This window comes from Haliotis cracherodii, unplaced genomic scaffold (assembly GCF_022045235.1).
Source record: "Haliotis cracherodii isolate W230 unplaced genomic scaffold, xgHalCrac1.p SCAF_10, whole genome shotgun sequence".
Lineage (NCBI taxonomy): Eukaryota > Metazoa > Mollusca > Gastropoda > Lepetellida > Haliotidae > Haliotis > Haliotis cracherodii.
This window is the reverse complement of record NW_027266265.1, coordinates 14,343,812-14,363,953: the sequence shown is the minus strand read 5'-3', so window position 1 is coordinate 14,363,953 and position 20,142 is coordinate 14,343,812. Positions and strand designations below refer to the sequence as shown.

The 20,142-nt window shown below is 39.3% G+C and overlaps 1 protein-coding gene across 3 annotated transcripts in view; it reads right to left on the bottom strand.

Annotated features, from left to right (window-relative positions):
- Positions 1-20,142, bottom strand: part of LOC139454090 (C-Maf-inducing protein-like) — a 109,486-nt gene that overhangs the window by 34,648 nt on the left and 54,696 nt on the right. For all 3 annotated transcript variants that reach the window (XM_071235587.1, XM_071235588.1, XM_071235589.1), the window contains exons 8-12: positions 16,969-17,072; positions 13,374-13,475; positions 9,846-9,932; positions 7,672-7,737; positions 5,221-5,247 (exon numbers count right to left, since the gene is read on the bottom strand). In XM_071235587.1, the coding sequence (XP_071091688.1) occupies positions 5,221-5,247; positions 7,672-7,737; positions 9,846-9,932; positions 13,374-13,475; positions 16,969-17,072 (386 nt within the window). The remainder of the gene's footprint in view (positions 1-5,220; positions 5,248-7,671; positions 7,738-9,845; positions 9,933-13,373; positions 13,476-16,968; positions 17,073-20,142) is intronic.

Genomic DNA, 20,142 nt, shown 5'->3' with positions numbered 1-20,142 from the left:
GGAAATGTAAAACACTGACTGATGAGTGTGTGGTTATCAACACTAATGTAATCTTATTCTATTGTGGAGTGATGACGTGCAAATGCTTAAAACAGGGTCTGTATCCCCACTGGAATAAACCATTAAACATTAAATCTCATGACACGCCAGAGAGCAGTGATCAAAGTAATGCAGCCATAAAAGGGTTATTTGGATGTTTCTTGCAATTCTGCATTAGTGTTTTCAAAATCAGCTCTTTTGTGTCAAGGGAATAATAATGATTTGTGACCGATGTCACGTTGGCACTGTGATACGTTGTTTCCATATTAACACTTGAATAAAATTCTCACATAAATGTGGCGCCATCTGACATTGCCATGGCAACCACTGTGAGAGGTGTCCATTACACCAACTTTAATCAACAGCAGGAAGTTATTTCAGACAATTTACATGTTATCAACATTATTACATTCGAACGTGCTGTTGATCAAGCTTTTAGAAGGATTAACATACCACTGATTGTCAACAATTAACGCCACTTACTGTTTCATTATATTCTTACATAATTTGTTTCTTCTGGACCAGACAATCCAGTGATTAACATCATGAGCACTGATCTATACAAAAGGGGTAAGATGAAACGCATCAACCAAGTCAGCCAGTCTGACATAAGCATAGGGTGCTGAAGGCCAATTCTAATCTGGATCTTCACAGTTCGATACATTAATGAGTTTTCATGTGATTCAAATCTTAAATGTTTCACAGAAACTCATTTCTTATTAAAATAATCCGTAGTACATGAACAAACCATACATTTTTCTGCTTCCAATATTTAAACCAGCACTTTACCCTCACCCAGGCAACCAAGAAGACACGTCCAGTGGCACACAAGATACTAGTGATAGGTATGGGCCTAAATGTCATATTGCAATAGATTGTAATAATGGTTCATGTATTGCATTACATACCACGATACAGTGCTTGTGTTCTTTCATCTCTAACTTGTTTGGAACCTGCATATAAAGCACTTCCCTGCACATTTTTGACAATGATGTTTTTTGATGGATGTTGCTGAGGTCGCGTGTAGTTAATACAGACACATTAAATACAGGAAACTGGTTGCAAACAGGTTTCCTTTTTGTATCACAGGAAACAGTTGCTCTTTTCATAACTTCATGTCCATAATGTCACATATGTAATATTTTCCCACAAGATGAAAGACATGCATGATCTTTAGAAATGCACTACACAGGTATTTTCCAAACATATTGTGGTAGTCATTCATTAATATTTCAAATCGTGGTACATATTTCAAAAGGTATAACCAGAAAAAACAAGGCCTTGGATGTTATAACCCATGTAAATATTCATAGCTTATTTCTTCAAACAAACATTCACCATAGTTAAGATGGTGGTGGGGAATCTATTGGGAATTACTGCTATTTCAAGTAATGGTAGAAATTTTGATATTTCACAATGCAGCACATGCTTAAGAGTAAGAAGTTATGAACCATCAGGCTCTTTCAAATTACAATAATGAGTGAGTAGATAATCATATGTCAGTGAATGAGTGAGACAATGTCTGTGGATCATGTCATGTGTCAGTGAGTAAGTCAATGTCTGGATCATGTCATGTGTCAGTGAGAAAGTCAATGTCTGTGGATCATGTCATGTGTCAGTGAGTGGTTGCCTGAGGATCATGTCATGTGTCAGTGAGTAAGTCAATGTCTGGATCATGTCATGTGTCAGTGAGAAAGTCAATGTCTGTGGATCATGTCATGTGTCAGTGAGTGGTTGCCTGAGGATCATGTCATGTGTCAGTGAGTAAGTCAATGTCTGTGGATCATGTCATGTGTCAGTGAATGAGTCAATGCCTGTGGATCATGTCATGTGTCAGTGAGTAAGTCAATGTCTGTGGATCATGTCATGTGTCAGTAAGTCAATGTCTGTGGATCATGTCATGTGGATCATGTCATGTGTCAGTGAGTAAGTCAATGTCTGGATCATGTCATGTGTCAGTGAGTAAGTCAATGTCTGTGGATCATGTCATGTGTCAGTGAATGAGTCAATGCCTGTGGATCATGTCATGTGTCAGTGAGTAAGTCAATGTCTGTGGATCATGTCATGTGTCAGTGAGTCAATGTCTGTGGATCATGTCATGTGTCAGTGAGTGGTTGCCTGTAGATCATGCCATGTGTCAGTTATTGAGTGAGTAAATGACAACAGGACATCAGATTAAAAAAAAATAATTCCAGATAATATTAACATTTCCTACTGCTTGTGTGAGTTTGCATATTGTAATAGAAAAATATTCCTAACATCCCCTCAAACAATGCACCATTGACATTGTCATCACTGTTCTGTTCAGTACAGAGCAGCATATAATGTATCACCTTTACAGACTAAATTTGTGATCTAAATATAATTTTCAATGATGACCATGCTTGAACAACCATTTCTTCAATGCCCAAGTTTGTTTGTAGTCACTAAATTCCATGTAATAACAGAAGCTACCTACATCTAAAAATTCAAACTTTTGTCCCGGGATTTGAATGACTTTTCAAACACTCTTCATACCCATAAATACTAAATAAGATGTTTTCATTTCAAGCAATTTGCAAATCCATGCGAATCTTATACATTTCATGAAGACTCCTTACAACATAATCAACACATATTTTGTCCTAAAATAAAACAATCTAAAGCAACAACGGACATGTGTGTTCCTTCACACATGAAAACATGGCTCCGAGTGTGTGTGTGGTCAGGTTAGCTCCAGATTAATGTTTATTTCTGCGTAAATACTGCATTTAAACAACTCTACAACAAAGAGCAATAGGTAACTGCACCATTCAGTCACTTTAATGCATGAAAATTAAGGACCTGTGAAGTAATTCCAAGATTCAATAAATAAAAAAATTAAAAAAACTAATCTTGATTCAAACTGATTATCAGTAAAGGTCATGTTAGCTGACCTTGCCCCACACGGGTTTGTTTACACTTCAGTCCTCCATCACCCTGGGAATGCAGTGGAATAGTGTAGTCTGTTTCACAGCCCCTCAACCATATTATTTTTCCTTCCACCCACCCTTACTGTAATGCCACTGCCTCAAATGAAGCAAGTCTACACGTTCAGGAATCCTCCCATATCACTGGCGCTCCTTTTCAATTCAAATGTAGTTTTTGTGTCTATCAAGATAATAAATTTTATAGACTAAGCGTTAGTCTATGTAATAGTGATGCATGTCTATTTCTTGTCAGGTAATCAAAAGTGGCTGTGTATAACTCGGAATTCAAATCAATTCTACCCTGTGCACAAACATTGGACAAACCCTACCACTGCTCAAAACTGAAGCAATGTGCTGAGTAGAGGTTGTTGTTTAAAGCCGCACTCAGCAATATTCCAGCTATATGATGGCAGTCTTTAAAATCAAGTCTGGACAAGACAATCCAGGGATTGACATCTTGAGCATCGATCCACGCAATTGTGATACGATGACATGCATCAACCAAGTCAGCAAGCCTAACCACCCGAACCTGGTAGTCTCCTCTTACGAAAAGCATAGTCGCCTTTAATGGTTCATGCATGGGTTGCTGAAGACCTATTCTACCCTGGATCTTCACAGGTCTGATTGGTTGGTTGGTCACGGGTGATGGAGGAACAATGTGTATACACACACATGAAGTACTGATGATGCACAAAACTGGGTTGGAACAGTGTTACAGATCATCAGGCCAATAACCCCTGACAATAAAACTACCAGAGAGGATTACAGCTTACACCAAAACTAGGTTCCTTAATCTCCAACAACTTCCCCAGCAATCTACTGAACATCGGAAATACAGGACATGTTTGCGGGATGCTATGTCAATTTTCATCTTCAACCTCAATTGAAATATTTTATATGATTCACATGCACACATTTTTCTGAGTTCATCGCTACATTGTATCAACAACAATCACTGAAAGCACACTAATATTGAGTTCTTATTCAACCATTGCTAAACATAAATATCTAATAGTTGTCCTTCATCATTAGGGCAAACTGGATCAAGTAGTGATGATCAGTTTTGACAATGATCACAAAATAATCTGGCCTTTGTGGAATGTAACGATGTTGCTTGGACAATCAGTAATTTCCGGGCATGGGCTTAACAAAAAGGTGGATTCTAAGACAAGACATGGATTAGGTAAACTGGGTTCAAGCTGTTTTAGAAGTAACAGCATCATTTTCTGTAAGATCTGTGGTCAGGGTGATTCAGCCGACACTGCATCAAACGACCTGGCTAATTGAAGGCAGGCTTCAGATGGTGTTAGTGGATTTTGATCAGTGACATTTACGTGCGTGAATTCCAGTTTTTTATGTATGTAAAATGGTACTCAGTCGTCAAATGTGGTGTGAAACATCATGGGCGAGAGTGGTGAGAATAAAGAATTGTAAAACATGTTTTTTTATCTCAAAACTGTAGGGAGTCACATGGAGAGATTCTACAGCTGTCAAAATGCCCACAATTGTCCTTCTTCTCCCCCCCCAAAAGCCAAAAGCTAAATATGGTCGGTGAAATAGACGTGATGGCTGAAAGTGACATAGTGACATGATTCCCTATGGGTCTGTGATTGTATCCACACGGTAATAGTATAATGAACTTACTGTAAAGGGTGAGGTGAATGAAAATGGGGTTTAATGTCGCATTCAAGATTATTGTTCTCACATAGCCACACATGTGAGTGCTTCTTTGTACTAGTTCAGACTTATGACGTTTTTTCAGCGCTAGCTCACTGAGATACCATGATGAAGTTTAACATGGATATTCCTATATCAGACACATCATACTGACTCAGAGCCAACCAGTCATTGTTTTATCCCCTTAAGGCTGTGTGAGTGAGTGAGTTTGGTTTTATGCCGCTTTTAGCAATATTACAGCAATATCATTGCGGGGGACACCAGAAATGGGCTTCACACATTGTACCCATGTCGGGATTCGAACCCGGAGCGAACGCTTTAACCACTAGGCTACCCGACCACCCCCTTAAGGCTGTGGACAAGGGAGGGTAACAAAAAGTACCATCACTAACGTCTTTAAAGCGGCCAGATGATCGAACCACTAAGCTCCTGCTCTACGGGCAGATGCTCTTTTGCAAAGTTAAATACATTATATTTAAACATTAAAGCCATTTCCACAATCACTAACAAAATCAACCATTATATACATTTAACAACACAACAAATTTCTACTTACGATGTGAATGCCTCATGGGCTATTGCACTGAAATAGAAAACATATTTTATAGCATATTGGTAGATAATGCATCCACACCTATGTGCATCAACATTGCATCACTAGACGAAACAGGAATAATGTTAACACCTCTTTGAACAGCACTTGAATTTGGGATTCAGGTGTTTGCCTTACACGCCAAAATCAAAGCATCCCCATACCCACCTTTTCCTGAATGCTCTACAACTGCCTTAGCTACCTTAATACCAAAGTTCTAAGCTTACGCAGCTTAATTACCGTATTTTCTTGAGTATAGTGCGCACTTTTTTTCCAAAAAACACAGCTGTGTGGAAGGGGTTGCGCACGAAACACCGGAAATACCATGTCAACAAATCCATACTGAAGTACGCAAAATAATTATGTAATTACACTGTCTGGCTATAAAAAGTGTTCTTTGTATATCTGGACTTATGTTTTTAACTTATTACATAAATTCTATTCAAAATAACTTTTAATATTGTTTTTATTAATTTTGGCGAAATCGTGTGAGAAGCGATCAGAAGATCGCACAACGCACCGTTATTAACAGCAACCACGGTCAGAATACCACTATTGACGCCTTGAAACGAACTTTAGTTGACAGAGAATGGATACATATAACATAAATGACATACTTTGACTTGTTAAAAGTCATATTTGTTTTTGTTTGACGATTCTATGTCAACATGAAATTCTCGCGATCAAGCGATCACGTGCGCGTGATCCTTGACGGTGACTGGTCAGACTGGTTCCATGTAATAAATGATACCCGGGAATAGCGATCAGCTGCTTCGCTTAGGGCTATTATTATTTTAAATATGTTTAGTAAAGGTTGCATATAATTAAGAAAATAATGGAATATATTATTCCTGATAAAAAAAATAGTTTCAGATATAATTTTTGCCGATCCTTACATTAAAAATCCTATAAAGTTATATCATTGGGTGTGTCTTGACCGAATCACCGGTCAATTCCAAGAAAACGTGTGTACAGCTGATTGCTGTTTCCGGCTTAGTTTACGAGAAAATACACAAGGTAATCTTAATCCCTGGATATAAAACAATGCCTAGCAGAACAATAAATACTATTTAAACGGTAAATCAACATGTCTAGTGATTTTTTATCTCAAATTTCGAATTTGTACTGACAAAGTTTCTCATCACCTGTTCGTTTGCCGGACTTCGCTGAAAGGGTACGGTGTAATTTTTTTCTGCGCATAATATTCAAATTTCTTTTTTTTCCAAAATATTGAACCCGCTAGAGGGGGGTGCGCATTATACATGGGTGCGCACTATACTCAAGAAAATACGGTACATCACATCCTTTTTAGGAAAACACATTCCCAATGCAGTACATCTTTGAAACAGAAAGTCCTGCGGCTATAGTTATCTTAAAAACAAATATATTAGCACTTCCGGATCAATTACATCAATTTTGGTTTGGGAAAAACATATGCCCAAGCAGTGCAACAGAAAGTCCTATGCCTCTAGCTACCTTGATAAGAAAGCTATATGCATTTCTGGTTGCATATGACCATGTCCAAGGTTGTGAAAATGTGTTTGCCATGCAAGATATCTATAAAACAGTTAGTGTCAAAGATTTCATATAAATACTTTGTGTTGGTTCATTACATTAAGATGAAAAACTACCTACTGAATGATTTCCAGTGACCTTGATTTTCAATAAAGGTTGCTCAAAAGCTAAGCCAGCCCATGCCCCGACCTAAGGATGATCTGTACCAAATCACATTCAGCTACTCTGAACACTTCTTGAGTTATCATGAGCATAATACATTTTGGAGTGTATGACCCAGAGAATGAATTTGACATAATGTCAGTGAAAAGTATTTCAAGAGATCATAGGGCTAACCAGCATGTAAATCATGGATGATGTTCCTCGGTGAAATTCAATGTAACAATGAAAAAATAGCATATCCTTCTCATTGAAAACATAGGGCTGTGACCTACTTCTGATCTCAAAATATAGTCATCAGTTGTCATACGGAAGTATTCAAACAGAATAACCACTACATGCATAAGACTTAAAATGACAGTAGAAAAGGGCACTTTAGTGAAATTGGCAAACATACATTCACCTGTGACCTTGACCTTATACGTAAGTCACACAACCTATTCAGATCATGGCCCCTGGGATGACATGTACCAAATTTCACTGACATACAGTAAAACAAACTTTTCTTTGCACTCTGACCTCTAGGATGACTTTGACCATTAACATGATTGGTCAATGTGGCACTAAATAATTCCCGGGGCTATGAAGAAGATATACATGGTATAATATCCCAGGGATGTCCAAGCACTGAGTGGTTTCAAAAACAAAAAGAGTCACCAGCATTTAAATTCAGACAAAACCTTAAAGTATATTGATGTGGTGCTGCTTAATTAGTGGAAGTAATAAGTGTAATATACTCACTCATCTGGAAAGGGGATTGGTTGTAATAAGCTGCCAAGTACATAGCGCCAATCGTCATACTCAGACCTGGAAAATCATCAAAATGGGGTTACCATCATGGAACACCTGATACTGCTCCGTGGTTCACGCACAACTTCAGACACCAAATCTACACTTTCATTGCATGATGTCTTTACGCAAAAACTATAATTGTAATATATCTTTCAACTTTGGATAGGGATATTCTGGGTGTCAAGTTTGGGGCTGAACAAAACTAATTGTTTGGAAGTGTGGTCATACAAATAGTATCTGATAAAGCAGTGGCACTGAATCATGATTTGTTTTATTTCAAGTTAATTAAACACCAGTGCATTATTCAATAATGTTATGTCCACTAGTTCTGTAACAGGAAACAAAATCTCAGTACTAAGGGTGTGAGGTATCACCAGTATATCTGTAAACTGAGGTTCATTCTTTCCATTCTTTTCATTTTTTCAAGCTTGATATATATCAGATGATTTCAAATTGGGAAAACTATCATGTGTTTAATGTTATATACCCCCCAGGAGAGAGTACACTGGGTCCCATGATGGCTTCGTATTTAATGAGTAAACATTATGTTGAACCAGGATCTTGTTCTGTTACATTTATGAACTACTGTTTATACCTTAATGTATCAGATTGCTTCTGAACAAAAAATTTAGAATTATACCATATATCGTGATACATATCACAATATGGCCTTGTGCATTAAAAAATAGTGATGCACTTTGAACTTCTAATACTCATCCCTTGTCAATTGTTTAGTAGTATATATTTATTAACCAGCAAAGTTAACAATGGCTGCCAAATTGTTGCTTCTTATTGAATTTAAAAACCTTTTCAAAGAAGATTTAAACTTAAGGCCTTATCAAGGCTTGCCAGACTGCACATGTCAAGATCCTTTCAAGCATGTGCGAACCGGTATTCCTATTTGATTTTTGAAGGTGAGTTTGGTAACTACAATACTCAATTAGGTGTACCCATTGCCTCTCTGTAAGTGACAGCAATGTTAACATCCACGACTACATCAATATGAACCCAATAGTAAATATTGACCATTATACGCAAAGAACAGGAAACAAACGACTGAGAGGAAGTCTGCTAGATACCCTCTTAGATCTATAGATTTGGTGCCATCTTGGCCTGCCACTACATCTAGTGTAATCTATCTATATATAGCCAAGGATGTATCTAGATCTGCTCTGTTCAGACCCAAGTCTGCTGCCTATGTCAGCACAAATTCCTAAACTAGAATTACAAATTTCCAATTAATGTCTTGTAGTCATAACCAATGATAACAAATGTTATGGCTCTGAAGAGGTAACATGTATTTCAGTGCTTACAAGACCAATACAGAGAATCCAAAAGGATTAATGCCTAGTTTTACAGTTGCATTGAATGCAATGTTAATACCTCCTAATCTGAGAAAATAACTTTGACAAAAATCACTATTTTTCCAAGTTTGCCTGTCATGGGCACTTAGTTTGGAATCCTAGATAAATCGCTGATATCAATATTATCTTTCCATATATAAGTAAATGAGTTACAATAACCTTAGCACTAAGATTGTGTCATTCTGGACAGTCGGTCCTGGATGAGAGAGGGTTGGTAGTCGAATGGGCAATTACGCTACGGGTGACATGCTAACTGTAATGTCTTAGTTGCTTCTTGTCTGCAAGAGTCAAGCTTTATCTTAGTGGCATATGTCATGGTGGTAGCTATCTATTGTGTTGTAAGAGTTGACTAAATGGATTTGGTGTACAGACTTGATGACTTGGTTGATTGTGTGTCATCATACCTTGATGGCATGGCATGTTGCTATGTCTACAGGAATGAGTGAGTTGGGTATAACCCCGCTTTAAACAGTATTCCAGTTATATCACAGTGTGTTAGCTTAATGCAGGAGGAATGCAGGTCTCAGATGAAGTGCTGTGGTGAAACCCACAAGCATTTGCATGGTACTGACAAACATAATCGGGTGAACCGGGATTTGAACCCACAATCATAGGTTTCTGGCATGCCCAAGGGACCCAACTATGCACAGTGAATTGCGGAGCCTTAGATGACTGGGCCACCCGTGACCCCTCTTTACAGGAAGCAGTGTTACAAAACACACAAATACAAAACTTGACTGTCAGAAGGTTTCTACTTACATAGTCTCAAGCATGGAGATGTAGCATAGGAGCTTTTCTGACCAGTCATTTTCTTCAAAGATGACATCAATGTTGTTATGCATAGCACTGTAACAAACACAAAATTGTTAAAAAACAGATTCATTATTTATACATTTAGAATGATGAATACATTTCAAAACATGTTTAAGCGCCATACTGTTCAAGTATATGTTTCATTAAAGTGAGTGAGTGAGTGAGTATGGTTTTACGCCGCTTTTAGCAATATTCCAGCAATATCACGGTGGTGGACACCAGAAATGGGCTTCACACATTGTACCCATGTCGGGAATCGAACCCAGGTCTTCGGCATGACAAGCAAACGCTTAAACCACTAGGCTACCCGACCGCCCCGTTTCATTGAAGTAGGAAAATCATTACACTCATACTATAGCACTGATATGCTACTGAGATACTGCTAAAGACACCATAAAGACAACTGGAATACCAAGGCACCTCAACTCAGTGTTCCCGTTAACCGGTAATTACCAGATTTTGACCGTTAAAATTAGGCTTGGGCCAGTAATTCCTGTGATTGCCAGTCCCTGTGGACCAGCAAATAAGATATCTTGTTAATCTTCGCTGTTGAACAAAACATTGTCGATAGTCCAAAACAATCTCTTGAATGAAGTCTGCTTGTCTGTCATTAGGGTTTTACCCGTTGTCTATTTTTAGTGCAAGGAAATAATATTTCACTTAGCGTCAAGATTAAATATCTATTTGTAGTGACTTAGTCTTGAATCAAAGTGAAATATTCATGAAAAAAAAAGAGTAAATTGTGATTGAACTAAGTGTAGATTACATGTAGGTCTAAATAAGTTACTTCAGAAATGACGTCACTGAATTTGTCAGCCATGAAAGTAAACTGCATTGAAATTGATGTTAACCAGGTAATTTTCATACGATATTAATTTGTTCAAAGTGGGGACTGACAAAATTTGGGTGGGACTGGTATTTTTTAAAGTTGTCAGTCCACTGAGAAGCTAGCGGGAACACTGCAACTGAGGTGCAAAATCGCCAAAATTAGGATTTTAAGGTACCCCAAAGCTGTAAGTTCTGCAACAGGGTTATAGAAATATAACTAAAGGCTACTATTCCTGAGATATTGCAGATGAGCTATTAAGGTATTATAGCTATTACCAAGATAACACTGGACTGTTATAAAGGCATTGCTACATACCTACAAAGGTGCCGGTATTGTCAGGAGGCCACTATTACTGAGATACTACTTGATTGCTTATACAAGGGCTGGTCAAAAAGTTCTAAACCTAACAAACAAAACCAACAACTGTTAAAGTGTTTTTAATTTTATTTTTCAACATAATCTCCCTTCTTTTCAATGCAATTTTCATATCGATAGTGAAGCTTTTCAATTCCAGTCAGGAAGTTTTCTGAAACCACCCTGAAAAACCCATTCATGGCAGTTTTGAGGTCATTATTGTCGTCACAGTGCTACTCAAATAATGTACTACTTTGACTAGTTCACATTGAGATGGCCCATTGTTGAAAGTTAGTCAGGCTTAAAACTTTTTAAACAGCCCTCGTAAGGCATTGCTACAGAGCTTGTAAAATATTTCTTGGACTGCTGTTGCTGTGATAATACTTGAGTACTGCCACACAGCTAGAGAGCTACAACTGACAAGATACCACTTAAATGCTGGAACAAATTCACGTAGATCGGAGGGCTAGAATAGCAAGATACTTTTGAGAAGTCACTAATGTACTGCTAGATATCTGATATGATACAGAGGGCTACTTTATCTAGCAGTAGCAGGGCTATACGTATTCAAATACTGCCCCAAATATGAGCAAGGCTGAACTACTACCTCACCATACTGATGCCATGCTGCTCCATGTATGCATAACAATATGTACATTTGCACACAACACACAACACATGCTCAAAGTGAGTCCACTTATTAACACAGCCAACACATCAGTGTACATTCAATTTGCATTCTCAGCTCCCTGGGGATCATGCAACTCAAGCTGCCTGTTAGGCCGTAGAAGGTTCTACATTCACGTTACCATGTCATCTGACTGGGTACCCATTCACCGGTGGGTGAACATTTGCCGAGGGAGATACCACATGATATGAAATCTGTGTTTCACTGTGGGCCTTCATTAGTGTTACCCAGGCTTGTTAACACAACATTCCTCCCAGCACTCATGAATACATATTGACACTCTGCAGTAGGGCTGGGACAATACACAAACTGTGCGATCCGATACATATCATGATACCTTGTTCACGATCCGATATGTATCACGATACTTGCATATGCTCTTATCTGTGGTGCATAAGCCATCTTTTTCATAGTCAGGCTGCTCAAATACCTGGCATACTGATGATTTACAGTTGGCAGTGTCGCAATGAATGAAAAAAATATGAATAAATGAAAATATTTACTTCTTCACTACTAATTTTCACCACAATTTAGTGCTTGATGTAACAACCATTAAAGTATATTTAAGGTATGAATCGATATTTTTTACTTTGTGTGCAACTGTGATCGATACTTGTATCGGGAAGTAAAATATCGCAATCCACCGATGCATCGATGTATTGTCCCAACTCTATTCTGCAGTGTAGCTTCTATTTTTAACCAATGACGACACAGCCTGCTTCCAGCAAGAGGATACCAGGGAGTGTTCGACCAATGAGTGCTCAGAACCATGAATGCTCAGACCAATGAGTACTCAGATAACATTGGCAATACTTCTCCTGCAGTATGTGCCACAGTCATGTATTCATGAGTAATGAAGGAACATGTGCAAACCCCAGGAAGTACTGACGATGGCATGGGGCAGGACCAAAGTCCTAGAAACTCTCAGAAGTTGCATTCTGAATGCAATCACCAACCCACCACTGGCAGATCCTGAAGTGGGGAGCAGGGGTTCACACTCCCCATTTTTCAGACACCTTACATGTTAACTCCTCACTCGGCCAAGTCACTTCTTTTCACAAAACCTGGATGCACCTCTGCCCACGTACTCTCAACCACGGGGAAGGTTACAGGTACCTCACTGGTACACAGGACGACATGCCACCACAAATAATACAAGTACTTTATTGGGTGGTCTTCACCAACAACAACAATAATAATAATAACACACAAAATTCACCAACTAATGCATTTTCACAATGCCTCATTTTAATTATTGTCAATGGATCGGTTAGCACTATTTCTCAACTGACCCATAAAGATCTATGCTTGTCGTAAGAGGCGACTAGCGGGATCGGGTGGTCAGGCTCGCTGACTTGGTGTGAAGCATGTCATCGTATCCCAATTGTGGGGATGGATGCTCATGATGTCAATCACTGAATTGTCTGGTCCAGACTGGATTATTTACAGACCACCATCATATAGCTGGAATATTGCTGAGTGCGGCGTTTAACAACAAACATACAAACAAACAACTCTTTCTCAACTCACTTAATACACAACGTAAGCTGAAAGGCCTTACGAGCTGCAAGAAGTCTAGTCTAGTCTTATCTGGCACACTCACTTGCTCTTCTCCTCGTACAGGTTGTAGATGGCAGCCAGGCAGACAGCAACTAGGTTTGGCAACACCCTTGGGTGCGGACATGTATGGGAGGGTCCGTGCATACTGAAATACAATATCACAATGTCAAACGGGATCAGATGGTCAGGCTCACTGTCACCATATCCCATTTGTGAAAATCAATGCTCATGATGTCAATCACAGAATTGTCTGGTCCATATTCGATTATTTACAGACCACCGCAATCTAGAAGTGGCATTTAACACACAAACAAGAAAACAGCATTATCACTATCCTCCCTCATTAGAATTTTGTTTTTGTTTATATAGTATAATTTATATATTATATTACATATAGTATATAATATTAACTATAGAAAACAGTCCTATAAAGCCTTAGGAAGAGACAGGCAGTTGCTAAGATGAAAACCATGGAACAAGGGTCATAATTATGTAAAAAAAAGCATTTAGGACACCAATTTTCAAACTCATTTGAGATCATGACCAGTAACATCAGTGCGTAAACTTTCATTTCTCGGACTTAAATGGTATGGACAGACGGAAGGACAGAAAGATTCCGTTCCTCTATCCCCTGCCTGACTTTGTGGCAGGGGATGAAAAACAAACAAACAATATTCAATTTTTAAATGGATGAGAATCTTTTTTCACGATACATAATTCCATTCTGTGTATTTAATGGCATGGAACAGTTTGAAACATGTTTGAAATGAACGTTACCAGGGAATGGATTCTTAGATAAAGAAACAGATAGTCTAATTTCAAGAAATGTCAGATTCATAAATTCCAAATGCTACATTGAATTCATGATGACAATGAAATATTGAATTCTTGTGAAATATTGATGTCTCTGTCACTTTACGCATCGGATGAAAAGTTATCTCAACCACGTGGGGCATGAGGATCTGTGGCGCTCTAAATGAAATGTCAGCATCAATATTCCACAATAACCCCTCTGCAGAGGGAGTATTGGTCTTGACTTAATAATTGGTCATGTTGGCAAACTAATCCCATGAGGATAAGCTAAATATAACACCGTCAGTTCCAATGGTTCTGCCAGAGGAACCTGATGGGATATGGAACCATAGTTATCAGCACCATGCACTGTGGCCATCACACAGGGCGCCTGTCGTCATGGCATCTAATCTGGTCACCCACTTGGAGGTCTTGTTGGTCAGTGCTCATAGTGAACCACTTGAACACAGCTTACCATCACTGTGAAGATGGCAAATGTCAACGGGGAGAATTAATGTCAGTAGGGCAGAAGCAGATTGGGATACAAGCAGCAGAATGAGGTGAGATGAGGTGAGGTGAGGTGAAATTGGGTTTAACGTCGCGTACAAGATCATTGCACTTACATAGCGACATGCAAGCAGGTGTGTGTGCGTGTGTGTGTGGCTGCTTGTACTAGTCCAAATTGATGCCGATTTACAGCTCGCTGAGATACCATGCTGTAGTAAAAAATGAATACCCCGCTCAGACACAGCATGCTGACTCCGAGCCGACCAGTCCTTGTTTTAGCCCCTTTATGCAGAGAGCCAGACAGGGTAACAACAAGTACCCATCTTTTAACGTCTTTTGGTATGACGCGGCCGGGAATCGAACCACGAACCTTCCGCTCTCCGGACAGATGCTCTACCACTAGACCACAGAGGCGGTCAGCAGAATTAGAACTACAGAGCGGAAATAAAAGCACAAGCTTCCTTGATATATAGGTTTCATTTTGTCCACCATATCAACCTTATTGAGAGGAAATGCAAGCAGAAATCTTGATGAAAATGTCATTCTTAATGTCCATGCAGTTTAACCGATACCCCACCCCACTCAGACACAATGAACTGACTCCAAGTCTACCGGTCCTTATCAAATTCCCTTAATGCTGAGTGCTAGACAGGGTATAAACAACAAGTACCATCTCTTAATGCCTTTTGGTATGATGAGGTCAGGGATGTAAACCACTGACATTCCACTATCAGGGCAGATGTTCTATCTAAGAGGTGGCCAGGGAATCAAACCACTGACCTTCTGCTCTCCAGGCAGATGCTCTATCCACAAGACCATAGAGGCAGTCAATGCTGATGTGAACATCATTTCAGTTATATCATGACATGCCAGCTTCATGTTTTTGTTTTGTTTTGTTTGTTTGTTTGTCATTTAACATCGTACTCAGCAATAGTTGTTAGTTGCCTCTTACGACAAGCATAGTCGCCTTTTATAGCGAGCATGGGTTGCTGAAGAACAATTCTAACATGGACCTTCATAGGGTAGTTGAAGATGAACCAATCACAGCCTCTTTTATAACTTATTCTACCCAGGATCTTCACGGGCCACAGCAAGTATGAGTTGCTGAAGACCTGTTCTACCCCGGATCTTCACGGGCCACGGCAAGTATGGGTTGCTGAACACCTATTCTACCCCCAGACCTTCACAGGCCACAACAAGTATGGGATGCTGCAGACCTATTCTACCCCGGATCTGCACGGGCCACAGCAAGTATGGGTTGCTGAACACCTATTCTACCCCAGACCTTCACAGGACACAGCAAGTATGGGTTGCTGAACACCTATTCTACCCCGGATCTTCACGGGCCACAGCAAGTATGGGTTGAAAGAGAAGGGTCAAAATCAATGTAACTGAGGGGAAAAAATCCCCATTAGCACATCTGGCAACAAAGAGATGGAACAGACAAGAGTTGCTGCACCTCAGACCACCGCACCATCTGTGCCCAAACAGAATGTAAGAACTGACAAGATCATTTATAATTAGCACTTCCTAGAGGAATAAACATGACCATTTCAGAATGTTTGCAATGCAATGTTATGCACTCTACACCAGTCATTGTGAGACTTTACTTTGTTTGATAGACCAGACAACAGAGTGTATCCACTGAAACTACACAACATCCTAAAATAGTAGTTTAATGACATATCCTAGACAGGCGGGGAATGGCAGCAGAGATTCCATCAGAAACGACTCTGCTGCCATGTTAATGGTTAATTTTACTGCTTCCAGTAGTGTAGTACTGAGATAGCCGATATGTTGGAGATCAATCACTCTGTAGATTCCACTTCGTATTTGATCTGGATTTACCAAAAATAGTTGCATACTCATTAGTACATATTGACCAAGATAGTTTGCTTTCAATGACTGCATTTTAGCAGATAAGTAATTGCACAAAGCAATGCGACAACTAATACTGATGTGCAACTGTGGTTTTTTTCAAATACTTTTCAATGCATGCATGGGCTCTGGCTCTCTTCCTATTTCCTGTGATGATAATTCATGCATTGCAATTTGATTTGATCACACACTATCTCAACGTTTGAAATCAAGCATAGAAATATAAAACGTCAAAGCCACAGAATCAATTATTTGTCAACACTGAAAGTCCACGGGTCCTTGACATACCCCCATGCTAAAAGTAAGGATTCAAGGGGTCTCAGATTCAAATGCCACAGGAGCAAATTTCAAAGACCATGAAGTCAGCCCCCCTTAATTTCAAACACTGCTGTCATAATGTTGTCAGCTTAAATAAGATGGAATAAGTGTCAAGATGGTATAAGCGAGTCCACTGATCTCACCTCCTGACGAAGTTCTGCACTACCCGTATGCCATCATTCTGACAGTTCAAGGCTTGGATATATTCCTGAACAAAAAATCGCATCTGGGGATTCTTTCCAAAATCCTGCAAAAAAAAAAGAGGAACATCATTGAAATGTATGAACACATAAACAACACATTCACATAAGAAATAACAGCAACAAAATCCTTTCCAATTTTGTCTCTGCTCATAGAAGAATCCACTTTACAATTCCGACTACTAGCATATCATGATCATGTGTTAATGAATCACTTTGAGTGAGTGAGTTGGGTTTAACGCCGCTTTTAACATTATTTCAGTTATATCAAGGCGTGTCAGCTTAATGTGGGAGGAAAGCCCGAAGTGATGCAGGTCTAAGACGTTTACTACTTCGGTGAAACCCACGAGCACGGGTATGGTGCTGACAAACCTAGAAACATCATTGGGGCGAACCGGGATTCGAACCCACAATCATAGGTTTCTGGCGTGCCCAAGGGACGCAACTCTGCACAGTGAATCGCGGCGCCTTAGACGACTGGGCCACCCGTGCCCCCGAATCACTATGAAATAGTGATATCAGGTGTTCACGAAAAGTTGAATGTATCCTGCCACACCAGTGGCACCCGTCCAGTGTTCGAAATAAGTGCCTGCTTGAAGGACTGTGGCAGGTAGATTTCGAGTCCGGCCCTTCGTTTCAAAATAGTATGGGTCCTCGATTTATTTGTCATAAAAAGCTGCAGGGTTTTCGCACACGAGGTCCTGAAGAGTTTAGTCAGGCCTGCAGCTTCTAAAGATTCTTGGTCTTGATGGCAGTCTGGCATTATATTTTTATAAGAACACTGCACCCATCACAAATACATGCAATTACTTTTACAATTAATTTTCAGACTATTTTAAATTTCACCCTTATATATACAAATATAAGCAACATAAAACATTACCATCATCAGAAGAAATTTCTGCTAAAAACAGAATCCATTGTACGATTCCGACCATAAGCATGTGACTAGGAATCACTATCAAATACCAAGTTTAGCTTTCTCATCAAAACATGATTTCACGATACAAAAGATACAGTTGTGGCACAGAGAATCGTAATTCACCGAAAGTGCAGTGACTTGTTCCACCCCTTGTGACCATGCATCCTACACTTGATCCTATAAATCACTGTTGCAGGCATAGTAAACATATGACTCAAACAAAGTTAGGGATTACTCGATTCTTTCATATTACTATAGTTAATCAGTAATGGCATAAAAGAGTTACTGTAGTAATATAAAAGAATTGGTTGGTCCAAAACCTCTTATGTGTAGTACGGTATATTACCACAGAGTTAAACACCATTGGAAAATTCAGTTTGCCTTCAATTCATTTTGGACTTGAGGCTTATGTAACATTAACACATTCTGGGAGCAATCTACTAGTCCTCACAACAATTCTCTACTCTGGAACTAGCAGCAGTATGAATCCCTGCAATCACCTGATTGAGGTAAATCTGGGCAAAGAGCCTGACAATCAACATCATGCTTCAGTACGCAGATGAACACTAATGACAAGCAATGGGACCAGCACTATTGATTGCCAGGGCAGACAGAGCATGCATTGTCTGTCTGGGGGCTTTGGCATGGAAATTATAGTCACTTGTCATGGAGCAATGCCCCAATGTGTGGCGACAACTTTTAGCCTCGCTCCCTCAGGTACTGTTTTCAATATGTGCGAATTCCAAAACACTTTTAGTCTATGATAGGCATTATAATGACATGAATCTTGTATGATAACAACTAATTCTATGTTTGTGATAATGTTTCAAGGCGACTTTCTGCCCCCTCGTCAGGTTTGTTTTTTGGTTGGTTTGTTTGTTTTTTAACCCCGCTATCAGCACTGTTCCAGCTATGATGGCGGTCTGTAAGTAATCAAGTCTGGGCCAGACAATCCAGTGATTGACATTATGAGCATCGATCCACGCAGTTGGGTTACGATGACATCAACCAAGTCAGTGAGCCTGACCACCTGATCAGTTAGTCGCCTCTTCAGGTAATGAACTGATTACTTAAGTGTTGGCTTCCATTGTTTATTGCTAATCACCTTATCAGCGCCAATCATCTGTTGGCTTTCTTTGTTAGCTTGTACCTTTGTTAGTTTCCACCTTTCTGTTATCTTATTAATTTTGTTGTCCTTACATGTACATATATGTGCTCTCTGCCTCATGGCATTCATTCACCTGATGAAGGAGTAAGCATATACTACGAAACATTGTGTTCCTCATATTAAAGAAGTTGACATTCATATACTCTCTTCCTTATGTGAATCACTTCTAAATGCCATTCAAAGACAAGGGCAAGAATTAGCACAGAAACGTTGCTACAAACAAGAAAGAAGTTGTGATCCATAAATGTTTCATGTCTTCAAAATACATGTAATTTCACATGTTTTAAAACAATGGTTTCTTACATGACTGATGGGTATGAGTGTACGGGTACTACATTTTTCGCAACTTATCATGTTTATGTAAATGTAACTTTTTTTTATAGTTTCTGATCAATCACTGTAATAGGAAACCCTGGAACAGTCATAGTGCATAAATACAAAATGTGTAGCTGGTCATTTGATCCCTGACTTTGTCTCTCCGTATGAGACATCTGTCAGGGGGCTAAACTGAGAGATTTCACATACAGAACATGATTTGTCAAGTCATAAGATTTTGCTGCAACAATGTTTAATAAAATCATTATTGCAGAACTAAAGAGTCAAGACTCAGGGTTGCATCAAGTGATAATAATAAAGATGACATTTCCCACGACTGTCCACTTAGTCCAAGAAGGGCTACTCTTATTTGCAACAGTAAGTTCAAGGTCATTTACTAAGTAGCATGTACCTAAGCTCACTGCCTTTTAAATACACAGATGTGAGTTCATCATACTGACAGCCTGTACAAACTACTTTGTGCAGAGCCTATGTGACGTCAATACAAACCACGTGATGATGGCCTGTGTGACGTCAATACAAACTACGTGATGATGGCCTGTGTGACGTCAATACAAACCACGTGATGATGGCCTATGTGACGCCAATACAATCCACGTGATACAAACCATGTGATGATGGGCCAATGTGACGCCAATACAAACCACGTGATGATGGCCTAGTTGAGGCCAATACAAACCACGTGATGATG